Genomic DNA, 15457 nt, shown 5'->3' on the forward strand with positions numbered 1-15457 from the left:
GGGCGATCGGTGCATCGGGCGCCGGGTGCGCGAGCATGGTGGCGTTAGCGAAGGCGAGCTTCGCGCCCGTGAACGCCGTGTCCATCTGCTCGGTCCAGGTAACGTCGCCTTTGCCCGGCTTACCTCGGAGAGCTTCGTGCAGGGGGTGCAGGAGCTGGGCGATACGGGGCAGGAACCGATGGTAAAAGTTCACCATGCCCAGGAACTCCTGCAGCCCTCTGATCGTGCGGGGGCGCGGAAACCCCTTCACCGCCTCCACCTTGGCCGGCAGGGGGACGGCTCCGTGCCTGGTGACACGGTGCCCCAGAAAATCGATTATGGCGGCGCCGAACCGGCACTTTGCGGGGTTCACAATCAGGCCATGCTGGCCCAGGCGTTCGAAGAGCGTGCGGAGGTGGCGTAGGTGCTCTTCGCGGGACGCGCTGGCGACGAGGATATCATCCAGGTAGACGTAGACAAAATCCAAGTCGCGCAGGATGCTGTCCATCAGTCGCTGGAACGCCTGAGCCGCATTCTTCAGACCGAAGGGCATCCGCAGGAACTCGAAGAGTCCGAATGGCGTGATGACCGCCGTCTTCGGGACGTCCTCCGGCCTGACGGGGACCTGATGGTAGCCGCGTATGAGGTCCACCTTCGAGAAGAAGGACATGCCCGCCAAACGGGCGGAAAAGTCCTGAATGTGGGGGACGGGGTAGCGGTCGGGGGTGGTGGCGTCATTGAGACGGCGATAGTCCCCGCACGGTCGCCATCCCCCGCCGGGCTTCGGCACGATGTGCAGCGGCGACGCCCAAGCGCTCTCTGAGCGCCGAACGATGCCGAGTCGCTCCAGGGTAGCGAACACCGCTTTTGCCACCGCCAGCTTCGTCGGCTCGAGGCGGCGTGCCCGGGCGTAGACCGGTGGCCCGACGGTGGGGATGTGATGGGCCACCCCATGCTTGACGGCCCCCGCCGAGAAGGTGGGCCGCGTGAGGGCCGGGAAGCCGGCGAGGAGGCGGGTGAATGCGTCCGCTGCCGGAAGCGTACAGACCAACGTGGCCGGAACCGAACCGTTCGTCAAACCGCTTGGCAAGCCGCTCGTTGAGCTGCTCGATGAGCTGGGCAGCGCACAAGCGCGCGAGCTGAACGTCTCGGCCTGGACAAGACGTCTGCGCTTTACGTCGACCAGGAGCCCATTAGCGCACAGGAAGTCCACGCCAAGCAGTGCCATGGGCACGTCGGCGGTGACGAACGTCCATCGGAAAACCTGCCCTCCGAACCGCAGAGAGAGGCAGCGTTTTCCATACGTACGGATGGGCGTCCCGTTCGCGGCAAGCAGCGCGGGGCCCCCGCCCGCGGCGTGCTTGTCTGACGTGCCGGCGGGAACGACACTCACCTGCGCTCCCGTGTCGCACAGGTAACGGCGCCCGGATAAGGTGTCCGTTATGAACAGCAGGCTGCTCGAACGGCCGGCGCTCATCGCCACTATTGAGCGCCGGCCCGGGCGTTTCCCGACCTGTTGAAGGAGCATGGCGGATGACATTGCCGAGCCTCGTGGCCAAACTTGGCGTGGAACCAGCACCAGGTGGTGGAGCTGGAGGAGCGCGGCTGGCTCCGCCAGGCCGGTGGAGTTGGCAGGTTTCCCCGCGGTGGCGGTTTTCGCCGCGGCGGTGGGCGGGGCATGGCGGCGGTCACGAGGTGCGTATCATCATGCTGCGTATGCTGTATAAGCTGATGCTGTGGAACAGCAGCATCAGCAGCATTAGCAGCATCAGCCACGAGGGCCGTGACGGCCACGCCGACTCTCGCCCGCGTGTCCGAAGCGGCGAAGTACTTGTCCGCCTCGGCCGCCAATGCTCGGGGTTCCGTTAGCCCGGTCCCGGCCAACGCGAGGCGAACCTGCGCTGGAAGTTGGCGACGGAAAAGCGCCCGGAATAGAGAACCGGGGGCTTCGTCGCCCAACAGTGACAGCATATGGTCCATTCTGACCGACGGGCGCGTGTCGCCGAGCTCGGGGAGATCCAGGAGGCGGTCGGCCCGTGCGTCGTCCATGAGGCCGAACGTGGCTAGGAGTAGCCGCTTGAGTGCCTCATACTTGTGGCCGTCCGGTGGGTGGCGAAGGACGGACACAACTCGAGCGGCCGTGCCGGGCCCGAGGGAGGCGATGACGTGGCAGTAGCGCATGTCGTCGTTGGTGAGGCGCCGAAGCTGAAATTGGGCTTCGGCTTGAACGAACCAGACTTCGGCCTGGGCCTCCCAAAATTCGGGAAGTTTAATCGCCATTGCCTTGTCATTGGCCATTGCAATGGCGTCGTGTTCGGAAGGATCGCTACGGCAGATCCAACGTCGAGGTCACCATATAAAGCGCGATGCTGCGCACGCTAATTCTTACGCAAAGAGCAAGCGGACAACGCGGTTCATAAAAGAGTCTTTATTCAAAGTACTCAAACTACAGCACTAAGCTGCTCAGGGCTGCGCGCTCCGCGTATATCGTGAGGCCACGCCTCTCTCCCTGGCGTGGCCCATCCCCACTTGGTATGCGGGGTGATGTCACCACGTCAGTGCTTTCGCGTCCGCCACGATATTCACATTATCATCTATCTATAATTCCAGCAATCTCTGTGTGTCTGTCTGTGTGTCTGTGTGTCTGTGTGTCTGTGTGTCTGTGTGTCTGTGTGTCTGTGTGTCTGTGACCGCTGTTTCTCGACAACCACGGGTCCGATATACTTGAAACTTGCCAGGTATATTGCTGGGGACCCGAGGATGTGCCTTTTCAAGGTTTCATATTAATCGGACAATTACTTACCGAGATATGTCCAAAAAACGCTTCAACCAATCAGAGAGCAGCGAGCTATCACGTGTGCCGAACGTGGCGATCAGGCTCTGCCTCGGACGGCACATTTGACAGCGTATTCATTTATTTCACGTTGGAAAACTATGTTGCCGTTAAACTATGTTTTAAAACGAATTCAAACTGCGATTAAATTAAAACGATTCATCCTAACTGCGATTTGCGAACTTCCGGACAGTGACGACTGTCCGGCAGCACGCTTTCCGGCATCCAATCACAGAACGCTTTGTTGCGTAGGCGTGGCCGATGTGAGACGAGCGGAGCTGAGCGCGTTACGAGCTGACCGCCATTACGGTACGTAATTCGATTTCTTATGCGCATTATTTCTCCCAATTCATTCATCTCCCAATTTCTCCCAATTCAATTCGTATCACTAATAAAAACGAATTTGCGATTCATTCGCTTTCCTGCGCGTTTGTGCACGCGATGGCGATTGCTTTACCAAACTCCGGAAGCCGTTCGCTTTGGACCAAACCATTGCATGAGGGGGGGGTTCTGTGGTCGTTGCGAATGGACCAAACCATTCATGTAAATAGAGGGGGGGGATTGTCACTGTACTCGCAAGCCGTTCGCCGTTCGCTTTGGCGTTGCGAATGAACCAAACCATTTCATGTAAATAGAGGGGGGGGGGGGGATATAATTTTAGATAGATATATAGTACGGGCATATATATAGTACGGGCATGCCCTAGTCTATCTATAATTCCAGTAATCTCTGTGTGTGTGTGTGTGTGTGTCTGTGTGTGTGTGTGTGTGTGTGTGTGTGTGTGTGTGTGTGTGTTTGTCTGTGACCGCTGTTTCTCGACAACCACGGGTCCGATATACTTGAAACTTGCCAGGTATATTGCTGGGGACCTGAGGATGTGCCTTTTCAGGGTTTCATATTAATCGGAGAAGTAGTTACCGAGCTATGGCGATTTAGCCGTTCGCCGTTCGCTTTGGCTTTGCGAATGGACCAAACCATTCATGTAAATAGAGGGGGGGGGGGGTTCTGTGGTCGTCCGCTTTGGCTTTGCGAATGGACCAAACCATTTCATGTAAATAGAGGGGGGGGGGTTCTGTGGTCGTTACTGCCACGCGGTTTGGAATGTTTTTCCGAACGGGCACCCACGTACGGGCACGTCCTAGTCTATCTATAATTCCAGTAATCTCTGTGTGTATGTGTGTGTGTCTGTGTGTCTGTGTGTTTGTCTGTGACCGCTGTTTCTCGACAACCACGGGTCCGATATACTTGAAACTTGCCAGGTATATTGCTGGGGACCCGACGATGTGCCTTTTCAAGGTTTGAAATTAATCGGACAAGTGGTTCCCAAGGTATGGTCACCGTACTCGCAAGCCGTTCGCTTTGGCTTTGCGAATGGACCAAACCATTTCATGTAAATAGAGGGGGGGGTTCTACCGTACTCACAAGCCGTTCGCTTTGGCTTTGCGAATGGACCAAACCATTTCATGTAAATAGAGGGGGGGGTTCTGTGGTCGTTACTGCCACGTCGTTTCAAAGTTTTTTTTTGTTGTTGTTGTTTGCACGCATGTTTTTTTTGCACCCACGTACGGGCATGCCCTAGTTTTGGAAATTGCAGTGCTTTCTGCTTGGCGACGTCACGGCGTGCCTTCCACGTGGTGACATCACGTAAGCTCTAGTTTATGGCAGTGTGTATAGTCTTGTCTTCTCTTGGTGCAGTGTACCCTCTGGTCTTGTCTAATCGCAGTGTACCCTCTCGTCTCATTTTATCAGTGTACCCCCTAGTCTCATTTTATCAGTGTACCCTCTAGTCTCATTTTATCAGTGTACCCTCTAGTCTCATTTTATCAGTGTACCCTCTAGTCTCATTTTATTAGTGTACCCCCTTGTCTCATTTTATCAGTGTACCCCCTTGTCTCATTTTATCAGTGTACCCTCTCGTCATTTTATCAGTGTACCCCCGAGTCTCATTTTATCAGTCTACCCTCTAGTCTCATTTTATCAGTGTACCCCCTTGTCTCATTTTATCAGTGTACCCCCTTGTCTCATTTTATCAATGTACCCTCTAGTCTCATTTTATCAGTGTACCCTCTAGTCTCATTTTATCAGTGTACCCTCTAGTCTCATTTTATCAGTGTACCCTCTAGTCTCATTTTATCAGTGTACCCCCGAGTCTCATTTTATCAGTGTACCCCCTAGTCTCATTTTATCAGTGTACCCCCTAGTCTCATTTTATCAGTGTACCCCCTAGTCTCATTTTATCAGCGTACCCCCTAGTCTCATTTTATCAGTGTTCCCCCGAGTCTCATTTTATCAGTGTACCCCTGAGACTCATTTTATCAGTGTACCCCATAGTCTCATTTTATCAGTGTACCCTCTTGTCTCATTTTATCAGTGTACCCCCTTGTCTCATTTTATCAGTGTTACCCCCGAGTCTCATTTTATCAGTGTACCCCCTTGTCTCATTTTATCAGTGTACCCCCTTGTCTCATTTTATCGGTGTACCCCTTTGTCGCATTTTATCAATGTACCCCCTTGTCTCATTTTATCAGTGTGCCCCCTAGTCTCATTTCATCAGTGTACGCCCTCGTCTCATTTTATTAGTGTACCCCCTAGTCTCATTTTATCAGTGTAGCCCTTGTCTCATTTTATCAGTGTACCTCCTTGTCTCATTTTATCAGTGTACCCCCTAGTCTCATTTTATCGCAGTTTACCCTCTAGTTTCATTTTATCGCAGTGTAGCCTCTAGTCTCATTTTATCGGTGTACCCCCTAGTCTCATTTTATCACAGTGTACAGTCTCGTCTCAATTTATTAGTGTACCCTCTAGTCTCATTTTATAAGTGTACCCCCTTGTCTCATTTTATAAGTGTACACCCTAGTCTCATTTTATCAGTGTACCCCCTAGTCTCATTTTATTAGTGTACCCTCTAGTCTCATTTTATCAGTGTACCCCCTAGTCTCATTTTGTAAGTGTACCCCCTAGTCTCATTTTATCAGTGTACCCCCTAGTCTCATTTTATTAGTGTACCCTCTAGTCTCATTTTATAAGTGTACCCCCTTGTCTCATTTTATAAGTGTACCCCCTAGTCTCATTTTATCAGTGTACCCCCTAGTCTCATTTTATCAGTGTACCCCCTAGTCTCATTTTATAAGTGTACCCCCTAGTCTCATTTTATAAGTGTGCCCCCTAGTCTCATTTTATTAGTGTCCCCTCTTGTCTCATTTTATCGCAGTGTACCCTCTGGTCTCATTTTATCGGTGTACCCCCGAGTCTCATCTTATCGCAGTGTACCCTCTTGTCTCATTTTATCGGTGTACCCTCTAGTCTCATCTTATCGCAGTGTACCCTCGAGTGTCACCTTATCAGTGTACCTTCTTGTCTCATTTTTAGCTCACCTGGAACGAAGTTTAGGGGAGCTTATTCGATGGCGTGTTGTCTGTCCATCCGTAAACACTTGAAACTTTTTCTCCGAAACCGCTGATGGGATTGCGACCAAATTTGGCACAAATGATATTTGTTGTGTTGTGACTAAAATTTGTTCACGGCATTTTAAAAAATCGGGGTCTAAGGGGGTTTACCAGGGGGTCAAAGTGGATCCATGTTTGACCGCCCAAAATAGGAATTTGCTTTTTCGTCTGAAACTACACACACGATTTCGATGAAACCTGACCACATCCTTCACCACCCGTGATGTACCAAAGTATGTTCATGGCATTTTAAAAAATCTGCCCCTTTGGGGGTCTACGGGGGAGGTTTCCCCCCAAAATAAGTATTTACTTTCCTCTCAGAAACTACACATGCAATTTCTATGAAACTTCACCACAACCTTCATCACCCATGATGTACCAATGTTTGTTCAAGGTATTAGAAAAATTGGGGTCCCCCCAAAATAGGTTGCCCCCCAAAATCTGTGTAGTATCTATCTCTGTTTTGTGTTTTTAAACACTGAGGCCCATTGGGTACTTTTACACCTGGTGTTTGTACTGATGTATAGTATTGTCGCGCGACTCCCCCTCGGTTAAGACCGGGAAATCGCGGATGGAAATGAGCTTAATGAGGCGACGATCAATGGCGGATTTCCTATACACGCATGGGGGAAGGGAGGAAGAAGAAGCGGGAAGCTTTTACCTGACACGATCTCGCCGGGCAGCCTTCAAACCTGCAGGAAATGAACTCACACGAACCGGATTTTATGTACAGTGAAAATAAATAAGGCTTTATTGCCATGGATGCCAATAACGATGAAATAAAACGCGCCGGTTAATAACTATGGTTCTTAAATTGAGATCCCACGCACCTGAATTCAACAACACAGACGAAAGGATGAAAGAAACTGTAAAATAAAATGTGTATGGTTATTGTACTTATCGCACCTAGCTCGTGTGTTAGGGATCGTCTGGGATGGTGGTTCTGGGATGGATGGATGGATGGATAGCTCAGGTCGGCGGGAAGAAAGGCCTTGATGCGTCCCTGTTCACCAGGCCTCGATAAAACCTCTCCCGCCGAGCGAGCGGGCGTGCAACCCACTTCACCAGCCGTGGAATGTCCTCCCGAATTCGGCACGAAGCTGCGATGCACCCAACGTTCGGGTCACATAGGAGAGAGTCGAGGTGAAGGAAGGTGTGAGGGCAAGAACGAGCGATGTCCAGACACCAACGTCTACCTCAACGAGCAGGGACGAGAGAGAGAAAATGTCGGTCTCTTCTTTTTGTCAATCCCTCGTTGTGTCCCCTTCCTCTCCCTGCCAATCCCTGACGGCCAACATCACAGGCTCAATTCTCCACCAATGGCTGCGTCACGTCTTTCTCATCCCATTCGTCGGTGGCCAATCAGTATGCCGCTTTCTTTGCTCTTGCTTCACCAATCCCTCGCAAGGTGGGTGTGGCCTCAGCCTGCCTGAGCCATGAGTGTTGCTTTGTGGTGCTGTAACTGGTGGTATCCCATCGGCAGTGCTCCGAACTGGCTTCCGGTGAGTTTTGTTATTAGGGGGGAATTAATTCGTGTGGTGCAACTTGTGGGCCTATCTAATGTCTATGGTGTGTTGCCATACGGGACACAGGTATGATCACAGAGGGAACAACACACCAGGGAATTAGCATAATCCCTATTCTATCTAACACAACGATCATCCTTGTATAATCACAGGTAGACGCTTAATCTGACAAACCGCCTAAACAAACTTATTACAGGTGAGGTTTCCCTGTCACGACAGACGAAGTACCTACCTATTCAGATCTACCTAAATCTATATATGCCCCTACCCCAAAATTCATAATAGTATGTCTCCATGACAATGCCTGTGGACCCCAATAAACATCTCATCTCAACAGTCAATGTTATAACTAAGTTCTTGCATGGCTCTTAAATGGATTTTGACTCAATAAATCTTTTTTGAGGAATTTTCTTCTGATGTTAACTAATTGTGTGTGTGTGTGTGTGTGTGTGTGTGTGTGTGTGTGTGTGTGTGTGTGTGTGTGTGTGTGTGTGTGTGTGTGTGTGTGTGTGTGTGTGTGTGTGTGTGTGTGTGTGTGATCGATTAATTATTTCTCTTGAAACCAATTACAATGTTTATTACGATTCAAGTTGTATCAATAAGAGAAAGTATACTTCTTCTTTTTTAACACATGGAGTAATCAGGAAGAAGATAATGAAAAAGAGTTGAAGGTGAGTGAACTGGCACGAGTAATGGAGAACAAAGGACGTACTATGAACATGTTTCGAGGATGTGAGTATGTGTACTATCATAAATAGTCAGAATACCTGCCATTCTTGCCATCCGTACTCGCACGCCATTTCATAGAGAGTGATTGCATTGTAAAGTTGCCAAAACTGCCAGAAACAAAAAACTTGTTACTTCACAGTGACTCACAATGACTATAATCACAGTGACTGGCAAAACAAATCCAAAACTTAAGATGGTAAAAGGCCATTCTGAACGTCACTGTTTACCCTTTCATCTTGTGTAATCAGTCACCAACTCAGCTATTTCAACCAGATAAGACGAGACGAGATGGTACACTGCGATAAGATGAGCATATAGGGTACACTGCTACAAGACTACAGGAGAGGGTACACTGCTTCAAGACTAGAGGGTACACTGCCACAAGACGAGAGGGCACACTGCCACAAGAATGGAGGGCACACTGCCACAAGACGAGAGGGTACACTGCCACAAGACGAGAGGGCACACTGCCACAAGACGAGAGGGTACACTGCCACAAGACGAGAGGGTACACTGCCACAAGACGAGAGGGCACACTGCCACAAGACGAGAGGGTACACTGCCACAAGACGAGAGGGTACACTGCCACAAGACGAGAGGGCACACTGCCACAAGAATGGAGGGCACACTGCCACAAGACGAGAGGGTACACTGCCACAAGACGAGAGGGCACACTGCCACAAGAATGGAGGGCACACTGCCACAAGACGAGAGGGCACACTGCCACAAGAATGGAGGGCACACTGCCACAAGACGAGAGGGTACACTGCCACAAGACGAGAGGGCACACTGCCACAAGACGAGAGGGTACACTGCCACAAGACGAGAGGGTACACTGCCACAAGACGAGAGGGCACACTGCCACAAGACTAGAGGGTACACTGCCACAAGACTAGAGGGCACACCGCCACAAGACTGGAGGGCACACTGCCACAAGACTAGAGGGCACACTGCCACAAGACTAGAGGGCACACTGCCACAAGACTGGAGGGCACACCACCACAAGACGAGAGGGTACACTGCCACAAGACGAGAGGGTACTTTGTGATAAAAGGAGACTGTCGGGATCTTTTAATATTTTATAAAAGTTCATTTTCTTTAAAATATCTTCGTTAAGTTTGGATAACTCACATGGCCAAAGAAGAGAACAGGTAGGAGAAAGGTCATTCCCCTCCACATCCATGACTGAAAGCCTTCTAGAGGGTGAAACGACAAATATGGAACATTCATTCATCTTCATATCCTGGTTATTCACTTACAATAAATCCTGATGTTGGTTTAATGGATAATGTGGCTGGTGTGAGATGTTAAAGTCCTGAGTTTGAGCCCTCGTCATGGCGAATTAACACAGGTGGGTTGGCTCAGCCTGTCATCCTTCTGAGGTCAACAAAATGAGTACCAGCTTACAAGCACCAGGGGGCACTGCATCAGCGGCACAGCCATGCTCCCACAAAATGATGCAACCAGCGCTGTCATCGGCAACACATGAAGCACCACCAAGTACAGTAAATGCATTAATATCTCATCCTCTGTCCTCTGTATAATACACGCACAATTCCCATTAATATCTCATGATGTCCTCTGTATAATACACGCACAATTCCCATTAATATCTCATGATGTCCTCTGTATAATACACGCACAATTCCCATTAATATCTCATGATGTCCTCTGTATAATACACGCACAATTCCCATTAATATCTCATGATGTCCTCTGTGTAATACACGCACAATTCCCATTAATATCTCATGATGTCCTCTGTATAATACACGCACAATTCCCATTAATATCTCATGATGTCCTCTGTATAATACACGCACAATTCCCATTAATATCTCATGATGTCCTCTGTGTAATACACGCACAATTTTCCATTAATATCTCATGATGTCCTCTGTATAATACACGCACAATTCCCATTAATATCTCATGATGTCCTCTGTATAATACACGCACAATTCCCATTAATATCTCATGATGTCCTCTGTACAACACATGCACAATTCCCATTAATATCTCATGATGTCCTCTGTATAATACACGCACAATTCCCATTAATATCTCATGATGTCCTCTGTATAATACACGCACAATTCCCATTAATATCTCATGATGTCCTCTGTATAATACACGCACAATTCCCATTAATATCTCATGATGTCCTCTGTATAATACACGCACAATTCCCATTAATATCTCATGATGTCCTCTGTACAACACATGCACAATTCCCATTAATATCTCATGATGTCCTCTGTATAATACACGCACAATTCCCATTAATATCTCATGATGTCCTCTGTATAATACACGCACAATTCCCATTAATATCTCATGATGTCCTCTGTATAATACACGCACAATTCCCATTAATATCTCATGATGTCCTCTGTATAATACACGCACAATTCCCATTAATATCTCATGATGTCCTCTGTATAACACATGCACAATTCCCATTAATATCTCATGATGTCCTCTGTATAATACACGCACAATTCCCATTAATATCTCATGATGTCCTCTGTATAATACACGCACAATTCCCATTAATATCTCAGGATGTCCTCTGTATAATACACGCACAATTCCCATTAATATCTCATGATGTCCTCTGTATAATACACGCACAATTCCCATTAATATCTCATGATGTCCTCTGTATAACACATGCACAATTCCCATGAATATCTCATGATGTCCTCTGTATAACACATGCACAATTCCCATTCATATCTCATGATGTCCTCTGTATAATCCGTGCACAATTCCCATTAATATCTCATGATGTCCTCTGTATAATACATGCACAATTCCCATTAATATCTCATGATGTCCTCTATAACACATGCACAATTCCCATTTTTATCTCATGATGTCCTCTGTATAATACACGCACAATTCCCATTAATATCTCATGATGGCCTCTGTATAATACATGCACAATTCCAATTAATATCTCATGATGTCCTCTGTATAACACATGCACAATTCCCATTAATATCTCATGATGTCCTCTGTATAATACGTGCACAATTCCCATTAATATCCCATGATGTCCTCTGTATAATACACGCACAATTCCCATTAATATATCATGATGTCCTCTGTATCATACACGGACAATTCCCATTAATATCTCATGATGTCCTCTATAATACACGCACAATTTCCATTAATATCTCATGATGTCCACTGTATAATACATGCACAATTCCCATTAATATCTCATTATGTCCTCTGTATAACACACGCACAATTCCCATTAATATCCCATGATGTCCTCTGTATAATACACGCACAATTCCCATGAATATCTCATGATGTCCTCTGTATAATACACGCACAATTCCCATGAATATCTCATGATGTCCTCTGTATAATACATGCACAATTCCCATTAATATCTCATGATGTCCTCTGTATAATACACGCACAATTCCCATTAATATATCATGATGTCCTCTGTATAATACACGCACAATTCCCATTAATATATCATGATGTCCTCTGTATAATACACGCACAATTCCCATTAATATCTCATGATGTCCTCTGTATAATACATGCACAATTCCCATTAATATATCATGATGTCCTCTGTATCATACACGGACAATTCCCATTAATATCTCATGATGTCCTCTATAATACACGCACAATTTCCATTAATATCTCATGATGTCCACTGTATAATACATGCACAATTCCCATTAATATCTCATTATGTCCTCTGTATAACACACGCACAATTCCCATTAATATCTCATGATGTCCTCTGTATAATACACGCACAATTCCCATGAATATCTCATGATGTCCTCTGTATAATACACGCACAATTCCCATGAATATCTCATGATGTCCTCTGTATAATACATGCACAATTCCCATTAATATCTCATGATGTCCTCTGTATAATACACGCACAATTCCCATTAATATCTCAGGATGTCCTCTGTATAATACATGCACAATTCCCATTAATATCTCATGATGTCCTCTGTATAATACATGCACAATTCCCATTAATATATCATGATGTCCTCTGTATAATACACGCACAATTCCCATTAATATCTCATGATGTCCTCTGTATAATACACGCACAATTCCCATTAATATCTCATGATGTCCTCTGTATAATACACGGACAATTCCCATTAATATCTCATGATGTCCTCTGTATAACACGTGCACAATTCCCATTAATATATCATGATGTCCTCTGTATAATACACGCACAATTCCCATTAATATCTCATGATGTCCTCTGTGTAATACATGCACAATTCCCATTAATATCTCATGATGTCCTCTGTATAACACGTGCACAATTCCCATTAATATATCATGATGTCCTCTGTATAATACACGCACAATTCCCATTAATATCTCATGATGTCCTCTGTATAATACATGCACAATTCCCATTAATATCTCATGATGTCCTCTGTATAACACATGCACATTTCCCATTAATATCTCATGATGTCCTCTGTATCATACGTGCACAATTCCCATTAATATCTCATGATGTCCTCTGTATAATACATGCACAATTCCCATTAATATCTCATGATGTCCTCTGTATAATACACGCACAATTCCCATTAATATCTCATGATGTCCTCTGTATAATACATGCACAATTCCCATTAATATCTCATGATGTCCTCTGTATAATACACGCACAATTCCCATTAATATCTCATGATGTCCTCTGTATAACACATGCACAATTCCCATTAATATCTCATGATGTCCTCTGTATAATACACGCACAATTCCCATTAATATCTCATGATGTCCTCTGTATAATACACGCACAATTCCCATTAATATCTCAGGATGTCCTCTGTATAATACACGCACAATTCCCATTAATATCTCATGATGTCCTCTGTATAACACATGCACAATTCCCATGAATATCTCATGATGTCCTCTGTATAATACATGCACAATTCCCATTAGTATCTCATGATGTCCTCTGTATAACACATGCACAATTCCCATTCATATCTCATGATGTCCTCTGTATAATCCGTGCACAATTCCCATTAATATCTCATGATGTCCTCTGTATAATACATGCACAATTCCCATTAATATCTCATGATGTCCTCTATAACACATGCACAATTCCCATTTTTATCTCATGATGTCCTCTGTATAATACACGCACAATTCCCATTAATATCTCATGATGGCCTCTGTATAATACATGCACAATTCCAATTAATATCTCATGATGTCCTCTGTATAACACATGCACAATTCCCATTAATATCTCATGATGTCCTCTGTATAATACATGCACAATTCCCATTAATATCCCATGATGTCCTCTGTATAATACAAGCACAATTCCCATTAATATATCATGATGTCCTCTGTATCATACACGGACAATTCCCATTAATATCTCATGATGTCCTCTATAATACACGCACAATTTCCATTAATATCTCATGATGTCCACTGTATAATACATGCACAATTCCCATTAATATCTCATTATGTCCTCTGTATAACACACGCACAATTCCCATTAATATCCCATGATGTCCTCTGTATAATACACGCACAATTCCCATGAATATCTCATGATGTCCTCTGTATAATACACGCACAATTCCCATGAATATCTCATGATGTCCTCTGTATAATACATGCACAATTCCCATTAATATCTCATGATGTCCTCTGTATAATACACGCACAATTCCCATTAATATCTCAGGATGTCCTCTGTATAATACATGCACAATTCCCATTAATATCTCATGATGTCCTCTGTATAATACATGCACAATTCCCATTAATATATCATGATGTCCTCTGTATAATACACGCACAATTCCCATTAATATCTCATGATGTCCTCTGTATAATACACGCACAATTCCCATTAATATCTCATGATGTCCTCTGTATAATACACGGACAATTCCCATTAATATCTCATGATGTCCTCTGTATAACACGTGCACAATTCCCATTAATATATCATGATGTCCTCTGTATAATACACGCACAATTCCCATTAATATCTCATGATGTCCTCTGTGTAATACATGCACAATTCCCATTAATATCTCATGATGTCCTCTGTATAATACATGCACAATTCCCATTAATATCTCATGATGTCCTCTGTATAACACATGCACATTTCCCATTAATATCTCATGATGTCCTCTGTATCATACATGCACAATTCCCATTAATATCTCATGATGTCCTCTGTATAACACGTGCACAATTCCCATTAATATCTCATGATGTCCTCTGTATAATACACGGACAATTCCCATTAATATCTCATGATGTCCTCTGTATAACACTTGCACAATTCCCATTAATATCTCATGATGTCCTCTGTATCATACGTGCACAATTCCCATTAATATCTCATGATGTCCTCTGTATCATACATGCACAATTCCCATTAATATCTCATGATGTCCTCTGTATAACACATGCACATTTCCCATTAATATCTCATGATGTCCTCTGTATCATACATGCACAATTCCCATTAATATCTCATGATGTCCTCTGTATAATACATGCACAATTCCCATTAATATCTCATGATGTCCTCTGTATAATACACGCACAATTCCCATTAATATCTCATGATGTCCTCTGTATAACACATGCACAATTCCCATTAATATCTCATGATGTCCTCTGTATAATACACGGACAATTCCCATTAATATCTCATGATGTCCTCTGTATAACACTTGCACAATTCCCATTAATATCTCATGATGTCCTCTGTATCATACGTGCACAATTCCCATTAATATCTCATGATGTCCTCTGTATCATACATGCACAATTCCCATTAATATCTCATGATGTCCTCTGTATAACACATGCACATTTCCCATTAATATCTCATGATGTCCTCTGTATCATACATGCAC

The 15457-nt window shown here is 45.3% G+C and overlaps 1 protein-coding gene across 2 annotated transcripts in view; it reads right to left on the reverse strand.

Moving 5' to 3' along the window:
• The window catches only part of LOC137429547 (transmembrane protein 120A-A-like), a 184594-nt gene that overhangs the window by 22459 nt on the left and 146678 nt on the right, over positions 1–15457 (reverse strand). For both annotated transcript variants that reach the window (XM_078779564.1, XM_078779563.1), the window contains exons 10-11: positions 9645–9709; positions 8552–8620 (exon numbers count right to left, since the gene is read on the reverse strand). In XM_078779564.1, the coding sequence (XP_078635690.1) occupies positions 8552–8620; positions 9645–9709 (134 nt within the window). The remainder of the gene's footprint in view (positions 1–8551; positions 8621–9644; positions 9710–15457) is intronic.

The sequence above is a fragment of the Myxine glutinosa genome, chromosome 6, assembly GCF_964187855.1.
Source record: "Myxine glutinosa chromosome 6, kmMyxGlut1.1, whole genome shotgun sequence".
Classification (NCBI taxonomy): Eukaryota; Metazoa; Chordata; class Myxini; order Myxiniformes; family Myxinidae; genus Myxine; species Myxine glutinosa.